This window comes from Heptranchias perlo, chromosome 29 (genome assembly GCF_035084215.1).
Source record: "Heptranchias perlo isolate sHepPer1 chromosome 29, sHepPer1.hap1, whole genome shotgun sequence".
Lineage (NCBI taxonomy): Eukaryota > Metazoa > Chordata > Chondrichthyes > Hexanchiformes > Hexanchidae > Heptranchias > Heptranchias perlo.
Window position 1 is genome coordinate 29105657 of NC_090353.1, and position 16339 is coordinate 29121995.

At 43.6% G+C, this 16339-nt stretch overlaps 1 protein-coding gene across 2 annotated transcripts in view; it reads left to right on the forward strand.

Annotated features, from left to right (window-relative positions):
- Window positions 1–15304, forward strand: part of LOC137299552 (transducin-like enhancer protein 4) — a 135261-nt gene extending 119957 nt beyond the window's left edge. For both annotated transcript variants that reach the window (XM_067968370.1, XM_067968371.1), the window contains 4 exons: window positions 737–884; window positions 2699–2849; window positions 10719–10795; window positions 12046–15304. In XM_067968370.1, coding sequence (XP_067824471.1) covers window positions 737–884; window positions 2699–2849; window positions 10719–10795; window positions 12046–12153 — 484 coding nt within the window. In that variant the 3' untranslated portion in view covers window positions 12154–15304. The remainder of the gene's footprint in view (window positions 1–736; window positions 885–2698; window positions 2850–10718; window positions 10796–12045) is intronic.
- Window positions 15305–16339: the final 1035 nt, after the last annotated feature.

Genomic DNA, 16339 nt, shown 5'->3' on the forward strand with positions numbered 1-16339 from the left:
ACAACTTTTAAAGACTTAATACTTTTCCAAAATTTGTGCTGTACACAGACCCTAAGAGTTCTTTTGAGGACGCCAAGTTTGGGTTCCAAATGCCCAATCCAATACAGTTAGGTGTTGCTGCATAAATCCTCCCCACCCACCTGACAAGCACCAGGATCTCTTGACGTGCCATCAGCAGGAGATGACAAGTGAGATCAGGGACTTTCTCAGTGAGAAGGGGCAAGTTACCGTGGCTGCTCCCTTGTTCCTCCTAGTGGTTGGAGTAAGAGTGGTGTCATCAGAACAATTGAGGGCGGATTGCCTCAGTGGGCTAAATAAAAATATGTGTGTCCAGGCATTTTTATTCAAATATTCTGGAAACTTGATGAGATATCTCCTTATTTGTGAGCTGGAGACTGTAAACTGAACTGAATTAATGTGGGATTACTAATCAGCTTGATTCTAAGGCAATAATGACAACTAATGCATTTCTGCAATGTATTTGACAGTTGGATTCATTAAACTGATGGTGGTATTTGCAGGGTGTACTTTTGGTCTGTGATCATTGATTTTCAATAACTTCCTTCAAGTCTTTTAAGTGAAGGTTTGTTTCTTTTACTTTTTTTGTTGGGGGTTGGTATTTAGCTGTTTTAGCAACGCTGTATATCAATGTTATGAAATTGCGTACTCTCATAATCTATGTTGACAATTGAATGTTGCATAAACTATACCTCTGCTGTTTTATTTTTAAACTCAGGCAGTTCCAAGGCCACTCTGATGGTGTCAGCTGCACTGATATTTCTAATGACGGGACCAAGCTATGGACTGGAGCTCTGGACAATACAGTCCGGTGCTGGGACCTGAGGGAGGGGCGCCAGGTGCATCAACATGATTTTGCATCACAGGTACGTCATATCTGCTGGCTAATATGAGAAAGCTTGTCACTAAAGTGTCTTGCTCCATCTTGCCCCCATCTAATGTATCTCCTTTAATTCCCCCTCCCCTGGGTTCCTCGAGCTATGCATCATTTCCTATCATGGGAATACGGAACCTCTCTCAATTCTGCCCTGGGCAGGTTGCTAGGAGGTGCAGAAGCCTAGGGCGACTAGGCCTCTTGTCCTTTCCTTCTCGCCCTTATGAAAGTGATTGGATTCTGGTCCATACCTTCATCTTGAGGGACAGTTGAGAACGGAAACACGGACCATGTTGAATTGTGAGTATGATCCCATGTTCAACCAGTCTGTGGCACGACGAATTGGAGTAAAACCACCATGCTCACTAGCATCTTCCTCCTCCTCCATGCTAGTAGTCATTTATCCAAATGGATTAAGTCTTTAGTACTAGACTGTTGTGTGTTGAATGCTATAGATTGCGATTGGTTTCTATCTTGGGAGATACCTACAGTGATCTTTCTTTTTCAGCCCTGCCATATTAAGATCTTAGATTTCCACTCCCAACGTGCACAGTGTAATTAAGAAGGACAATATTCTACCCATATTCTAATTCTAATTCCTTTTCTCCCATCTTGTTTTGATATCTCTGGTCTACATAGCAGGTGGCTATCTTGCTACCGGGTTAAATCTGTAAGATTGGCTTGGGGTGCAGTTCCCCCCTCCCCCTTCTCCGCTCCAATTCTTCCTGTGTTGTGGTTATTAGTATCTGGTTCTAGTGATGTAGTGGCGATTAGGAACTTGCCATATGGCAGACTTAAGTGGGGGTCCCCATCCTAGGACTCTGTAGCTCTGATAACTCTTTTATAGCCATTGAGATCTGTCCATCTTTCACTTCCTAGTCATTCAGTGATGTCAACTACACCACTCTCACTCAGGCTGGTGAGGCTTGGCTTTCACATTTAACTAAACCTAAGGTCTCCTAGCCTTCTGAAGAGTACGAATCGTGCTTGTGCCAGATTCTTTTAATGATAAGACATTGGTAGTAATTAGAAGGTACAAACAGAAAAATGACCCAACAGCTGAACTTTATTCCCCTCAATATGATTTCCTTGTGATCCTGTAGCTGACCTTAGCAAGTGACAGTCCCATGACTGTATAAAGCAACAAAATATGGCTGCATAACCAGAGAGGTAGTATTTTTACTCAGTAATTAATGCCATCTTTTAAAATTTTCAGTTCCAACTAATTCATGCTATTTGAGATGAACTGGCGTTGGAAACCACTGATCAGACTCCTCATGAATTCATTCATCTGGTCAGCTTAAAAAAACATTGTGATGAACAGCTATGATGACCAAGAGTCTATTCTTAGATGTAAATGATAGTTACAAATATACAATTTGCAGCAAGTTCTTCAGACCCTGTGTCCACTTTCCAAGTCAGCTTTCTAATACAGTCAAGAGCTTAAAAAAAAAAGCCCAACAATCATGGTATCCTGGTCTAATTGGGTCTTTAGGTCTAAGAAGGCGTTCAAGATGCTGTCTACATAGAAAAATCACTTAATCTACAAATATGAAGGAACTGCTGCTCCGACATGGTTGTTGCACAATCATTTCATCAATGCTGATTCTATTTCTGAGATCAGATAAAGGCCTCTGCTTTCCTTTTGCTTGTACAGAAGTACTTTGATGATAGCGTAGCAGACTGGTTTATAGTTCACTAGGACTAACCCTGTCCGCTCCAGTCGATACACATCTAGACTTGTGTGAGGGTAGATTATTGTGTTCTTTGCTGAAAGTAAAATCTAGCTTTTCTTTTCTCCCCCAGATCTTTGCACTAGGTTGCTGTCCAACAGGAGGGTGGCTAGCTGTCGGCACAGAGAGCAGCAACGTAGAAGTTTTACACGTCAATAAACCGGATAAATATCAACTTCACCTTCACGAGAGCTGTGTTCTGTCGCTCAAATTTGCCTATTGTGGTAAGAACTGATTCTGCGTTTTTAAGAGCGGTTTCAACCTTGTGCCTTTTTCATCTGTGGGCAGGAGTCTTGAAACGTAGCCTCCATTCGCAGCTGTCGCTCTGTACATTTGAGAACATTCCTGCTGATTAAAGTGACCTGCTTAGAACGTAGGGCAGTCTAAGCAGTAGGAAGGTGATAATGGCATAGAGATTGGCTAAAGGCCTTTTTTTTATTGGTAATTCAGCCACTACTATTGCTCCCACTCATTCTTTCTCCACCAGTCTGGAGGCAGGAAAGCTTTTAAAATATTCTAAAAATTACACCCTTCTCTCTATTTCCACCCCTCCTGTAAAATCTTGCTGGATAGACGCTGTATTGCTTATTGCAGGTGTAACCTCTAGAATTACTGGTGGGTGGGTGGGCAGCAGTGCTTTGCCTGGTTGGTAATTATAGCTTTGGCCACTGTCATTAATATAGTGGTGCCTCCAATTTTGAGAAATTGTTCTATTTATAGAGGTTGAGACAGGCAAATGAAGGATTTGTAAATGGGCACCATTTGCAAACATGTTCTAGTCTGGCCCCCTCCTGTTCGTTTCCAACTAATTCTTGCTATTCTATTCATGACCATTGAAATGACTTAAGTCAGAGGGGGGAGGGGCGGGGGTGGTTATAGGTCAAGGAATAGGTCACCTGACCAGCTCGTTCATGCACTAATGCACTCTGATGTGCGAGCACTGGATTAGAGCCAATTCTAATGTTCTGAATAGTCTTGAGTCCTCATCATTGGCTTTAAGCAGGCATTGTAACTTGTGACTAGCGATTTTGAGAAGTGGTACCTGTGGACAATGGGGCAAAAGAACAGCGCCCCTCAGTAATGTCAGTGCATTCCTGCTAAATTACATCGACCCCTCGTTGCCGTATTCCTTCCAAAATAAAAAGTAAAGTTATAGTGCCCAATTGGTAACTTGGGGGGGGAGGGAAAAATAGCCAATGGGGATTAGAAGCAGTAAAAATAAGGCAACTTCAGAATTATATTCCTTGTACATCAACAAAATTGTACAAAATGAATGGGCTGAACATCAGCAGAGAACCGAACAGATCACCTATAAAGCAGAATGGTTCAGAGTTGGAGCAAATTAATTCCTTCCCCACTGTATTGTATAAAATTCAAACAGAAGGGTTTTGCATGTTTGATGTCCTTGAGCTTTAAACGAGCGATGCATGTTAAGAATATGACCTTGATACCAGACCTGTGACGTTTTTAGTTAGAAGGTAAAGGGATTATGATACTTACTTGCAAATGAAATTCAATGGCCCTGAATTTATAACACTGGATACCAGCATACAGATGCTTGATGCTTTGGCCTACTATTTTAAAGGAGACTTACCCATTTAAAATAAGTTGCTTATACCCTGCAAGACCTATGAAGTGACAAACACACTCCTCCCATTGTTGTACAGGCCACAGTTTACTGTTTGGTTACTAGTGCTGATGTGTTGCTAAAACTGCATTTGTAAAAAAAAAATGAAACTTAAGCCTTCCGTACAAGCCAAGTAGAAAGTGGGTGAGCTAAGATTTGCAGAACATCTGGTCAAAGAGGTAGGTTTTAAGGAGCGTATTAAAGGAGAGGGAGGCTGTGGGGTTTAGGGAGGGAATTCCAGAGCTTAGGGCCTAGGCAGCTGAAGACATGGCCGCCAATGGTGGAGCGATTAAAATCTGAGATGCTCAAGTGGCCAGAACTGGAGGAGTGCAGAGATCTCGGAGGGTTGTAGGGCTGGAGGAGGTTACAGAGATGGGGAGGGGCGAGGCCATGGAGGAATTCCTTGGCCCCCTCCTACTTCTCATCCACAAGCTGCCCCTCGCCGACATCATTCGCAAATACACGCCAGGTTCCACATGTATGCTGACAACACCCAGCACTACCTCACCACCACCTCCCTCGGCCCCTCCACTGACTGGTTAGTCACACTGCTTGTCTGACATGAGCAAAAATGTCCTTCTACTAAATATTGGGAAGACCGAAGCCATTTTCTTTGGTCCCCGCTACAAACTCTGTTCCCTAGCCACCGACTCCATCCCTCTCCCTGGCCACTCACTGAGGCTGAACCAGACCGTTCACAACTTTGGCCTCTTTTTTGACCCCAAGATGAACTTCCGACCCCATATCCACACCATCTCCAAGACCGCCTACTTCCACCTCTGTAACATTGCCTGTCTCTGCCCCTGCCTCAGCTCATCTGCTGCTGAAACCCTCATCTATGCCTTTGTTACCTCTAGACTTGACTATTCCAATGCTCTCCTGGCTGGCCTCTCACCTTCTACCCTCCATAAACTTGAGCTCATTCAAAACTCTGCTGCCCATATCCCAACTCGCACCAAGTCCCATTCACCCATCATCCCTGTGCTCACTGACCTACATTGGCTCCCGGTCCAGGAATGCCTCGATTTTCAAAATTCTTATCCTTGTTTTCAAATCCCTCTATGGCCTCGCCCCTCCGTATCTCTAACCTCCTCCAGCCCTACAACCCTCCAAGATCGCTGTGCTCCTCCAATTCTTGCCTCTTGCGTATCCCCGATTTTAATCGTTCCAGCTAGGCCCTAAGCTCGGGAATTCCCTCCCTAAACCTCTCCATCTCTGTGTCTTTCTTTCTGTGTCGCTCCTTAAAACCTACCTCTTTGACCAAGCGTTTGGTCACCTGTCCTAATATAGACTAACTGGTCTATGATTACCCAAGGATGTAACATTGAACACTCCAGCCCCACAGCACAATATGCACGTTTAAGGAAAATTGAAGAATTGTGACCAGAGCCTCTGCTATCTCCCCTCTGACTTCTTCCGACAGCTGGAGGGTGTGGGCTTTTAGATCTTCCCCATCTGTACCTTCTGAGAGTGGTGATCAAGCTTTTGGCCACCACTGGACCTACATTGGCTCCCGGTCTGGGAATGCCTCGATTTTTAAAAAATTCTCATCCTTGTTTTCAAATCCCTCTATGGCCTCGCCCCTCCGTATCTCTAACCTCCTCCAGCCCTACAACCCTCCGAGATCGCTGCGCTCCTCCAATTCTTGCCTCTTGCGTATCCCCGATTTTAATCGTTCCAGCTAGGCCCTAAGCTCGGGAATCTCCTGATGTGGCTCAGTGTCAAATTTTGTTTGATCGCTTCTATGAAGCGCCTTGGGATGTTTTACAACACTAAAAGCGCTAGATCAATGCAAGTTTTTGTTGTTTGAATTGAAATATTGCAGTAAAAACAGAAAATGCTGGAAATACTCAGCAGGTCAGGCAGCATCTGTGGAGAAAGAAACAGAGTTAATGTTTCGGGTCGATGCCATTTCGTCAGAACTGAAGAATCATAGATAGTTACAACACAGAAGGAAGCCATTCAGCCATCAGGTCCGTGCCAGCTAAAAATGTGCTATCCACCTTAATCCCAATTTCTAGCACTTGGTCCGTAGCCCTGTAGATTACGGCACTTCAAGTGCACATCCAAGTACTTTTTAAGAGAGCTGAGGGGTTCTGTCACCCTGTCAGGCAGTGAATTCCAGACCCCCACCACCCACTGGGTGAAAAAATTTCTCCTCTAATCCTTCTACCAATTACTTTAAATCTATGCCACTGACCCCTCTGCTAAGTAGGTCTTCCCTATCCACTCTATCTAGGCCCCTCATAATTTTATAGAAGTTTAAGATTTAACAGTTTTTAAGCAAGTACAGAGCCAGGCAAAGGGGGGAGGGAAGAACAAAAGGGAAGGTCTGTGATAGGGTGGAGGGCAGGAGTGATTAAATGACAAAAGGGATGATGGTGCAAGGCAAGGAGGGTGATAATGGGACAAGTAAAGAAACAAAGGATGGGTCTAGAGGAGCTGGAAATGGCAACAGCAGAACTATTACCAGATTTGCTGTCCAAAAGAATGGGAGCGGTGGTTATGATCTGAAGTTATTGAAATCAGTGTTGAGTCCGGAAGGTTGTAAAGTGCCTAAATGAAAGATGAGGTGCTGTTCCTCGAGCTTCATTAGAACAGTGTAGAAGGCTGAGTACTGGTTTTATGCCACTAGAGGGAACTGGCATACCTCACTGATCATTCCAGCGTCGAAATCAAATACTTCGGTTTCACAAAAGCTGATTCTTCCGCTTAAAATGAAAGACTGAGTGTCTTGATATAGTCTGATCATTGACTGATAGGCCCACAAATTATCTGTGGTTAATTTTGTTTTGGACCGTTATGTATTTCCTGTGCTCAGTTGTTTGTTGTTCCATTTGTGTAAAGCATTTTTTTTCAATTGACACTTAAAAAGGTCACTGGTTTTAAAATTGCAAAGGGCCAAAGACTGTACATGGCCCACTAATTTAATTGATTGTATTAATTATATATAATTATGTTTTCAGAATTGCTTCACTTTCTTGTTCCTATTTACCTTCCATCACCCACCTTTCTCCTCCCTCCCCCCCCCCCCCCCCCATTTATATTTAGACTCTGCTACAAAACTCACTGAGGCTATTTTCATATATACAGTGCTTCAGTGCTGAATCGATTGTAACTCTTTAAAGCAGTTTTTCCAATTAAATCATCAGCCTGTTCCAAAATTGGCTCCAATCCTCACTGACCTTACAAGCTAATATCTTTTGAGAGAGGCTATTTGGCATTAATCTTACAGTAACAAGATTGAGACTGGTAGGCATCGATGCTGTTTGCAAGCTTTATTTCAAAAAGCCCTTTATAGTAGAGAAATAAGAGTTCTAAGTGCCATCTGCTCATCTGTTGGTGGCAAAAAGATTCATTTTTCTTTTAAATTGTTTAGACCATTTTTATTTTAAACTTTGTTTGGAAATTGGCCTGCCCCCACTAATCTTGTTTCAGATTGTGTTTAGGGAAAAGGCCATGCTCACTCTGTCTCCGTGTACTTGCATTTCCTCAGTAGTCAGTAGCTAATTCAAAAAACAACAACTTGCATTTATATAGCGCCTTTAATGTAGTAAAACGTCCCAAGGCGCTTCACAGGAGCGTAATCAGACAAAATTTGACACCGAGCCACTTGAGATATTAGGATAGGTGACTGAAAGCTTGGTCAAAGAGGGGGGGTTTTAAACAGCATCTTAAAGGAGGAGAGAGAGGGTCGGAGAGGTTTGGGGGGGGAATTCCAGGGCGTAGGGCCGAGGCAGCTGAAGGCACGGCCGTCAATGGTGGAGTGATGGAAATCAGGGATGCGCAAGAGGCCAGAATTGGAAGAGCGCAGAGATCTCGGAAAATATGTCTGAAAATTGGTGTCCTGTGTGAGTGTACAGCGCTGAATCTATCTGCCGCACAACAACAACAACCCGCATTTATATAGCGCCTTTACTGTCGACAAAACATTCCAAGCTATTGCATGGAGATCATAGGAAACAATGGATGCTGTGCCAAAGAAAGGAGGGATGAGTGACCAACAGCTAAGTCAAAGAGGTGGGCTTCAAAGAGAGTCTTAAAGGGGGAGAGGGAGTTGGAGTTTAGGGAAGGAATTCCAGGGCGGCCTAGACAGCTGAAGGCATGACCATCCATGGTGGGTGAAGAGGGGAGGGGTGCACAAGTGACCATAGCCAGAGGATGATTCCCCTCTGGCCGAGGGAGATCCACATAAGCCACTGAGCAATGTCTTTAATGCTGCATGGGTTTCTCACAACCAAAAAACATGGCTGCCTTTACTTTTGGCAAACTAGTTGGCATTTATGTTGCTATCAGAGCAGCGCCACCTCATGGAAACTACCACTTGTGGTGCTGCCAGGCCTCTGGAAGCAGAAGTGTTGCTTCACTTCGAAACTGCTGATGTCAGTGGCAGTTTGGTAAATTAGTTCTTGACCAAAGATAGAGCAAAAAGGGAAATGTCACACTTTTTACAGATGGCTACATTCTTCCAGGTTATGGGGAAGAGAAGCCGTGTATTACCTCAGTTTAGAAATCTATACAAGTTTCAGTCCTTGATTTTGCCTCAAAATCTGAGCAGCTACAGAGATGCTAAGGATCAAATGAACCGCAGAGTTTAAAAAATATATTGCGTTTTCCAAAAGATAACTGAGCCTAGAATGAGTTGGCCGATGCTGAGACGTGGAGTTAGGTCTTGTGAAGCGATGGACTGCAGGCAGCTGGCTGGTCCAGGAGAGAGGCTGGGGGAAGTGAGTAGGACGGGGTCTTTTCTTAGGCTGTCCATTTGGGCTGGAGCTGGGAAGAATTAGATTTTGTTCCTCCTATCTAGCCTAGATATATCTATTAAATATTAAAAACGGTGAGTGGTCTCTGGATTCCAAAGGTACTGTGCCTGTAGGTGATGCTGTAAACGTAACTTTAAGTGACTAATTGAGTATAATGAGCCAGTAGCTAACGTTACGTGACAACCCTAAACTGAACCTCTTAATCCTCAGATACCTCTTTTTCTTAAAATGATTGTCCTCCGTCACCCGTGGTCTCTAACTGCATTCTACGTTCTCCCTCTGCAGCCTATAATCTCCTGCTACCTTCCCCATCCTCGGTTCTAATCCCACCTTAACATTCTCCTGCCCTCCACCTCATGTTACCTTCCCTATCTGACCTCTTCTACCCTCCAGTGGAACAGTCATCCCTCAGGTCTGGTCTAATTATCACCCACCGTCTATAACCCTGCTTCACCTGAGGGTTCTTGACCCACTATGTGCAATGCTGCAGGAGATGCTTTTATATATTGAGCTGGTGGCTTAAGTTTTTCACTCTGCCCCACTAGGAGGAAGGGAAATAAGTCACATTGGGTTGACCATAAGAGATAGGAGCAGGAGTAGGCCATTCGGCCCCTCGAGCCTGCTCCGCCATTCACTGAGATCATGGCTGATCTGATTTTTACCTCAACTCCACTTTCCTGCCTTTTCCCCATATCGTTTGACTCCCTTGCTGATCAAAAATTTGTCTGACTCAGCCTCCACAGCTTTTTGGGGTAAAGAATTCCAAACATTCATGACCCTCTGGGAGAAGAAATTCCTCCTCATTTCCGTCTTAAACGGGCGACCCCTTATTCTGAGACTGTGCCCCCCTAGTTTTAGATTCCCCCATGAGGGGTAACATCCTCTCAGCATCTAGCCTATCGAGTCCCCTCAGAATCTTGTATGTTTCAGTAAGATCTCCTCTCATTGTCCTCATATTATTTGCAGAGCCTGGGAGTAATTTGTATTATAGTCCCTTTCTTGGCTTAATAATCATAGAAACACAGAAAATAGGAGCAAGAATAGGCCATTCGGTCCTTCGGGCCTGCTCCGCCATTCAAAATGATCATGGCTGGTCATCTAACTCAGTACCCTGTTCCCGCTTTGTCCCCATATCCCTTGATCCCATTAGCATTAAGAAATATATCTATCTCCTTCTTGAATAAATTTAATTATTTGGCATCCACTGCCTTCTGTGGTTATGGAGACAGAGTCCTAAAAATGACCAGAATGTGAGGGTGGGAAAGCATCATTACCACAAGAACCTCTTTAAGAATCAATTTAACATAAATTAGAAATGTTTTTCCATCCAGCAGTTAAATGTAAACTGCAGACTGATTCCTTGGGGAAACAATTTGGAGAAATGACTTGGTTCGACAGTGCGAGGGAGGTGAATGAACACATGCAGTGTTGTAATGACCTGGGTTAACGACCATCTCTGCTGACGACCAACTCCTTCATACTGTCGGGCTTAGTAACTCCTGTCGGGCAGTTCCCTGATGTGATTGGTTTTAAACGGGAAAAACCAAAAGAACCGGGGGAGGACAGAAATACAGAGTTACTCATTCTGTGGTTCACAAAGGGCCTTCTGATGTTGAGACGCTCAATTGAAAATGGCTGCAGGCAGGGACTATTGCTGTTCAAAGCTAAATTGTTTGTGTGCTGACTCTCCGTGTCCATTTCAGGTAAATGGTTTGTAAGCACTGGAAAAGACAACCTGCTAAACGCATGGAGAGTACCGTATGGAGCAAGTATATTCCAGGTAAGAAAAAGACGACAAAGGGCATTTTAACTGGGAGTGGGCAACATATGCCTGATTTTTGATACCATTTACATCAGTGTGCCCTGGTTGAAAATGTTTGCCAATTGATTTGTGGCACATGGTGAGGGATTGAAGAGAAAAACTTGAGGGCGCTGTCACTTTAAGGGGCACCATCTTCAAGAAAATTTGGTAAATACTTATTTGTAAAAGGTTTGACCAGACATTTTGTGCTGATGTTGCTCTTGTAAATCGCAGAGATGTGCAAGTGTCCCTTAGGTTAACATATCCTTCCCCAGCAAAGTGCCAAGCTTTATCCTTACTCACTGATTTCCTCCCTTACTCTTCTGCTTCCCCCTCCCACAATAACCAGGCTAAGATTAGAAGCTCTCTTTGTCGGGAATCACCAGGATGATTGTACGTCCACACTGGTGCTGTGGCATTACCTACCTCGTGTAGCACAATCTGCGTAAAGTAGATGGATAGCGATTGAGGGCCGGAACAGGTTTAGCTCCTCCACTGGTTGAATAGCTTGCTGACACTTGTTCAGGCTTGCAAATAAAAAAAATAGCCACTTAAAGGAGGTACCAAGGAGCATAAGTCACCACCTTCCAGAATGGCAGTCAGGGAGAATAATGGGAGTGAGGTGGGTAACGTGTAAATTAATTTTCCCCTGAATTGTAAGTAAAAGCTAGTTTGTGGCTCCTGGTTGGGAGTGGCACGTGCACTGCTCCATATGGCACTAAGCTGTACACACCAGAAGATCCCAGATTTGATCCATGGCCTGTGTTGGGTTAGCTGATCTCAGCTGAAGGAACAGTTGTACGACTGCAATTTGCCTCATCAACCTTTTGGATTAGGGAGGGCAAAAATCGGGCAGAGTACCCAATCTTGATTCACATTCAGTGGTTTCTGATGGAAACGGCATGCGGGTAGATGGCAGGTTTCAGCTCTGACACGATGCCATCCTTGGATGAATAGCCTGACGATGCTTACTGTCGAGGCTCAGACATGGGGAACATTGGGTGTTTCAGCGAGGTGCCAGGTGGCTGCCAGTGCCCGTGGAGCCATCCCCTAGTCAGAGTTGTTGCCTTCAGGAGAGACCCCTTGGGGAGAGGGGAGCTAGCTGTTCAGTTGGCTAAACCACACTGTTGTCAAATACTCCATCTCTGCTTTAGAGTTCCTCTGTTGCATTCTATTTATTTATTTATTGCTGGTAATCACTTTTTTTTATTTTTATTTCTTTTTTTCAGTCCAAAGAATCATCGTCTGTGCTATGCTGTGACATCTCCGTTGACGACCAATATGTTGTTACTGGCTCAGGGGACAAGAAAGCCACGGTGTATGAAGTAATTTACTGAGAATTCAATTCTTTACTGGGGGGTTGCGAGGGGGGGGGTTGGGGAGCCTTTAACAGATACCTTGAGAAGAGACCTTGAACCCGGATCAGTTTACCATATTGCCCAAGGATCACGTTTAATGGAGTCCTCGTCCTCACTGGAAGACTATCTGATGTGGCCTTGACTTGGATGTTGAAATTTAACTTTGACTTGCTTTAACAAAAGAGGATATATGAGTAGACCAAAGGGGTGGATGCTCACCTGAGGAGGAAAGGTTTCTGTACTCAAGATTACACGGTCCAGCTAACTCCAGATATGATGTTAATGTTTAGGGTAACACATTAATTGTACATTTTTAAAAAATATTGTTCCTTTTTGTTATCTGTAACTTTCCACCGTGGGTTTGGCCATTTGTTGGGGAGAAACGTGAAGCCGCTCAATAAGACAGTGGTAACTCCTCATCAGCATGCTGCCCCTGGATCTGAGGTGGTCTTTACAGTGACACAACTTCTGTGTCCTAATATTTTCACAATGAATTAAGCTTTAAAACATATTTATAAAAATGCATCTTTTTACGGTGTGCTGTTCGTTCATAGAACAGCAAGAAACATGAAACCTATGTTCGCTCTCCTTTCCTTCCCCACCCCCCCCACTAACAAAAACTCCTGTTCATATGTTAGCTTTTGATAGACAACCGTTCAAATGTAAATATAGGAGTTCCCTGATTTGACATTTTGGCTCCAGGTTTTATTCGCCTATTCATGGTTCAAAGTTTATCATCACTTACCAACTGGCATGGTTCATTCATCCGTGCCAAGGACTGTAATTTCCACCATCGTGCAAATAAACTTCTCTCAGTGTGGACATAGACAATGGAGCGATCTATCTTTTGGAAGTTATAGGTAGATCTTTGGGGTGGCAGGAGGAGAGTACAGGGATTGCACTTAATGCAGTAGACCATAAATGTGATGTTAAGAAATAGATTGTTTTTAGAACACAAAAAATCTGTGTAAACCATCATTCTATTCCATTCACCCAAAATAGTTTGTATATCTGTCTCACATGGGTACAACTGCTCTCCAGCAGCTGGGGAGCTAGTGAACAAACTGTGGATGTCTACAGTCCACAGCACAACTAAATGCAATTCATGTCATTTGAACTGAAGGATCGCAAGCCATTATGGTCCATCTGTGTCCACTTGGGTTTAGAAGCTACACATTTATTTTGCTTGTGTTTCATAAACTAGGGCTGCAGCCATTGCATAATTTTGTTAATATAACGGAAGATTGAATGGTGCTGTTGCAAACACAGCTTGGATTCGGAAAGGAATCCTAATGTTCTATTTTTAACACTTTTGGATTTCTTTATTTTTGGACGATTTTTTCTTTTCAAAGCAAATGGGCAACCATTGTAATGAGAGATCCAGTCTATTATAGAAGAAGCATCCTGTCCTGTTAATATCTAGGCGGTAGGGTGGCTGCTTTTACTTTCTAGCCTGATGGGTCTGGTTCAGACACCCTGCTTGCGAGTGATTGGTGTAATATTACTATTTAACATGCTTTGTCTTCTCTTCCTTACTTGCCCCACCCACAACATTAAAAGCAATGATTGGAATAGTATTTTCTTTGTCTCCTGCCTGCCCCCCACCCTACTACCACCCACCCATCGTTCTTCAAGGAGCTGACTCTGTGCTTGTGTACAGTTCCACATGCACTATGTTTTGCCCAAGTCACCATTCTTTTGTGTGAGCATGAACTATATGTCCCCCATAGACCATCTGAATTGGGAGGACATTACCTCCATGCAAGGTCTTGTCTTTGCCTGACTTCTTTCCAGCAGAAGTCGTTGGATGGTGATCAGGAGTAAGAACCGCGATCTAATTAGTCCTGAGGTCAATTGCAGTGCTACTGCTAACACTCTGTTTGAGATCAGCTAATTGAGCACAGACCAGCGATCGAACTGGGTCCTTCCTAGTCTGCATGGCTCACTTGTAGCCTGGAAGTGCACTTACCCAACCCTGTTTTCACTGGTTTGTGAAGGTAAATTGTTCTATGGGATCTTACTAATAGAATGTTGCAACCTGTTTGTTTTTTTAAAAAAAACGCAAACAAATGCTTTGGTGGTGGTGGTAGAGGGTTCAAAGGGGCTTTAGATGGTCCTGTCAACACTCACCCAACTTTATCATATGCCGTTTCCAATAAGTCTTTGCATTTCCTAGATGGACCAAAATAAATGGTCGGTAGGCTGGTGACTGTTTTTAACACGTAGACACATGCGCGCTTAATGTTGGGTTTTTGCCCTGTTGGGAAAATGGCCAAGAGTGCAGCTACTCTGAGAAGTGGCTAACTTGGGCATAGTTGTGGGCCTTCAGGATGTGTTGAGTTGGGTTCTTTTCTCCAAGAGGGCGATGGGGGTGGGGGGAGAGAAAAACTGTCGACTAGCTTGTGTAGCAGAGCATAAGCCAACTAAATCTGTTTGGTTTGACCCATCCAGGGTTTGCAAACAGTCTTGCTATGCCGTACTTCTAACCCTGTTCCACTGAAATTATATGTATGTATCTATATATATATCAATATATCTCTCTCTTTCTTGCTTTATCTCTTTTTCCCCTCCGCCCCCGCCATGGCCTTCTCATTTTGGCCAATTCACCTCTCAGCTAAATGTGGATGTTTCTAGTTCAATTACTGGGACTGGCACACTCAACAGCAATGGACAGTGAGCATCAAAGTTACTGTGAAGACCACTCTCCCAGTAAAGTCTCCAGCAAAGAGCCTGCTGAGGTCAGCACCAGCTCTGGCCAGTTCAGGCCCCCGGGCAGATGGTCAGTACCTCGGTTGAGTCAATTCGTCTTTATATTATCGATGTCTGCAATGCAAGAAGGTTGTATACATTTTTTTTGCCTCCACAGTTAAAATGAATGACTGTATACATTAAGTGTGCCCTAATTATCAACTTGTATATTCTCTTTGGTTGGTAACTGTGCCTCGAGCCTTTCTCACGGAGGAAAGAAATTGCTAAATTCTTCTGTGACACACAAGTTTGTTTTTTTTGTTGCCCAAAATGGTGATTTGTAATGTCCAAAACCCTTCCAGGTTTCATGCTTTTGCGTCCCGGTTTGGGATGAATTTGTAGTTTATTCCTTTAAAATCCCAATAAACTATTTTGTATGTGATATCTGTATTTTTATTATGTCTATTTAATTAGGCTTGTGGAATTTCTCGTCTACTGCACTTGAGTGACACAAAAATATATGTGGCAACCTAGAAAACTTAACAAATGTTAACCAACTTTCAAAAAAGCTGGTAGGCCTGAAAAAGTTGATCACTCAAGACTGGGTGCTGGTTATAAGTCTGTGATGTGTGAAAACAAGTAGGTTACACAGGCTTAGTAACTTAGGCTGGAGCTAGATAGATGGACGGACGTTCTCCATATCATGGGGAGAACAGTGCCCAGTTTGGCTCACGGGTCCCACGTTGTCCTCCTGCAGGTTGTGGGTTCAAACACCACAGCAAGACTTGAGCTCATAATGAAACCTGACACCTCAATACAGTACCGAGCGAGTGATGCATTGTTGCAGATGCCATCTTTTGGATGAGCCGTTAAACCGAGGCCCCTTCCACCTGTTTCGGTGGACGTCAAAGATCCCGTGGCACTTTTTGAAGAGCGGGGGGAGTTCTCCCAGTTTCTCCTTCAACCAGCACCATCAGAACAGGTTGACCTGTGATTTATCTTATTGTTTGGGTGACCTCGCTGCCAGGTTTGCCGATGTAACAACAGAAAAAGTAGTTAATTGACTGAGAAGCGCTGTGGGACATGAAAGGTGCTAGCTAAATGCAAGTTCGTTCTTTCTTAAGCAAATGTATTGTCCATGGGGAGGGAGGGGGAAGGAAAGGCTGCCCCTCCCAGGAAATAAATGATTTTTCAGACTTTTTTGTGCATTTTCTAGTATTTTGGAATCTACACTGAACACGGGCATTGCATTGCATTTTTTTTAATCTTGAAAGAATTGCTGAATTTTATTCAAAACTACTCTTCTAATTTGGGAATGATTTATATTTTCATTTTTTTTCTTCTCTGTAGCAGCAATCTATTGCTGTGTGGGGGAAAAGTTAGTTTTAATGAGTTTCTTTTAAAATTAGTCAGGACTGTAGACAGCTAATATACCATTGTGTACATTCGTGACTCCCTTCAGTGTGCATGCTGACTG